The following is a 2,383-nucleotide window of genomic DNA, read 5'->3' on the forward strand; positions in this document are numbered from 1 at the left end:
AGATGGCACCATTACACTCCAGCCTGGGTGACAAGAGTGAAACTCCATCTCAAAAAAAAAAAAAACAAAATCCAAATTAGCCAGGAATGGTGGTGGGTACCTGTAATCTCAGCTACCTGGGAGGCTGAGACAGGAGAATGGCTTGAACCCGTAAGGCACTCCAGTGTTGCCCACTGCACTCCAGCCTGGGCAACAGAGCAAGACTCTGTCTCAAAAAAAATAAAAATAATAAAAAATAAAAATACAAAAATTAGCCAGACATGGTGGCATGTGCCTGTAATCCCAATTATTCAGGAGACTGAGGCAGGAGAATCACTTGAACCCGAGAGGTGGATGTTGCAGTGAGCTGAGATCGCACCACAGTACTCCAGCCTGGGTGACAGAGTAAGACTCAGTCTCAAAAAAAAAAAAAAAGGGAACAAAATGATGAGGCATTGTCTCATTGGTTGCCACAATATTACTTTGAAAATCAAGTTACAATAAATATTTAAATAAGAAAAAAAATTTAAAGAGATACAGTTTACTCTGTCACACAGGCTGGAATGCAGAGGTGCCATCATAGCTCACGAAAGCTGCAGTCTCCTGGTCTGGAACTACAGGTGTGTACCACCACAGCCAGCTACCATTTTATTTTATTTTGTTTATTTTTGAGACATAAGTCTCACTCTGTTGCCCAGGCTGGAGTTCTGTTTCCCAGGCTGCAGTGCAGTGGAAGAATCTTGGCTCACTGCATCTTCTGCCTCCCAGGTTCGAGCAATTCTTGTGCTTCAGTCTCCTGAGTAGCTGAGATTACAGGCATGCACCACCACACCTGGCTAATTTTTGTATTTTCAGTAGAGATAGGGTTTTCCCATGTTGCCCAGGCTGGTGTGAACTCCGGAGCTCAAGTGATCTGCCTGCCCTGGCCTCCCAAAGTGCTGGGATTACAGGTGTAAGCATCCACACCTTACCTACATTTTTTAACAACTAAAAATAATTCACAATATGCTGAATGTTTTTGTTTCTGCTAAAAGTTTTACTGTGATTTTCTGTTACAAATTCATGGCTAAAGTCATCTTGGTCTTGAGAACTGAAAAGAAGTTACTGACTAAACCATTAAATGTATCTACTTCGTGTTAATACGGTCATTGAAGTTAGCAGTTTTGTACTTAGGTGCTAGAGGTTAATACCATTCACTGAATTTAGTTTCTTCTGTTCCTGAATTAGAGCTCATACTTAGTAGAGGTAACTGGAAATAAATATTTAGTTCTCATAAACAGATGTCCCTGGCATTTGTCTTTAATCCTGTGTAATTTTGGGAGAAGAGATGTTAAGATGTTAGTTCTATTTTAGTGGTTGTCCTCTGGACTTAAAGCAGTTGTTCTAATTCATTTATATCATCTTCAAATTAATTTTGGATTCTACTCTCTTTGTTAGATATTTTGAAAATAAGGGCTGGGCACGATGGCTCATGCCTGTAATCCCAGCACTTTGGGAGGCCAAGGTGGGCGGATCCTGAGGCCAAGAGTTTGAGGCCATCCTGGCCAACATGGTGAAACCCTGTCTCTACTAAAATACAAAAAATTAGCCGGGCGTGGTGGCACACGCCTGTAGTCCCAGCTACTCGGGAGGCTGAGGCAGGAGAATCCCTTGAACCCAGGAGGTGGAGGTTGCAGTGAGCTGAGATCGCAACACTGTACTCCAGCCTGGGTGACAAAAAAAAGAAAAAGAAAAAGAGAAAGAAAGAAAGAAAGGAGGGAGGGAGGGAGGGAGGAAGGAAGGAGAAATTTGTGAAATATGCATGTAGATTGAAAAATATTACAAATTTAGGAAGTTAACATGTTTCTGGTAACTCTTTGGAGATTATAATTTAAATGTAAGTTTAGAAGTTACTCAGCTTTGGTAAAAGGCTGGTTTTGGCCAAAGTCTTGAGTTTTTAAGTAACGTGTGAAAAACTGATGTTTCCATAGGTTCTTCTGTACCTCCCTTAGTGAATCCACCTCTGCTTACAACTTTTCAACCAGGAGCTCCTCATGGGCCCCCTCCAGCTGGAGGCCCACCCCCAATAAGGGCCCTCACGCCCCAGACATCATCATATAGAGATATACCCCAGCCCTCATTTAATTCGGCTGTCAACCAAGAAGGTAAGTGAACCAAGAAGCAAAGTCAAGTCCTCGAGTTTTGACTTAGGGTAGAAACATGAATATTAGCTGAATTCTGTGCATTAAAATCACAGTTTTTCCAGAAAATCTAGTTTTGGTTAGGGATGGGCTACAGGAATTTACAATTTAAAGTTCCTCAGGAATTCCATTGCCATCCGCTAGACTGTGACTACAATTGGGAAAAAAGCTTTTAGCGTTTTGTTACTTTTTTTGTTGCTATGCAGATTTTTTAAAAATCATGG

The 2,383-nt window shown here is 41.5% G+C and overlaps 1 protein-coding gene across 2 annotated transcripts in view; it reads left to right on the forward strand.

The window, feature by feature from the left end:
- SEC24A (SEC24 family member A) overlaps positions 1 to 2,383 on the forward strand; it is a 107,154-nt gene that overhangs the window by 20,130 nt on the left and 84,641 nt on the right. For both annotated transcript variants that reach the window (XM_011958814.1, XM_011958815.1), the window contains exon 3: positions 1,950 to 2,123. In XM_011958814.1, the coding sequence (XP_011814204.1) occupies positions 1,950 to 2,123 (174 nt within the window). The remainder of the gene's footprint in view (positions 1 to 1,949; positions 2,124 to 2,383) is intronic.

The sequence above is a fragment of the Colobus angolensis genome, unplaced genomic scaffold (assembly GCF_000951035.1).
Source record: "Colobus angolensis palliatus isolate OR3802 unplaced genomic scaffold, Cang.pa_1.0 Scaffold476, whole genome shotgun sequence".
Classification (NCBI taxonomy): Eukaryota; Metazoa; Chordata; class Mammalia; order Primates; family Cercopithecidae; genus Colobus; species Colobus angolensis.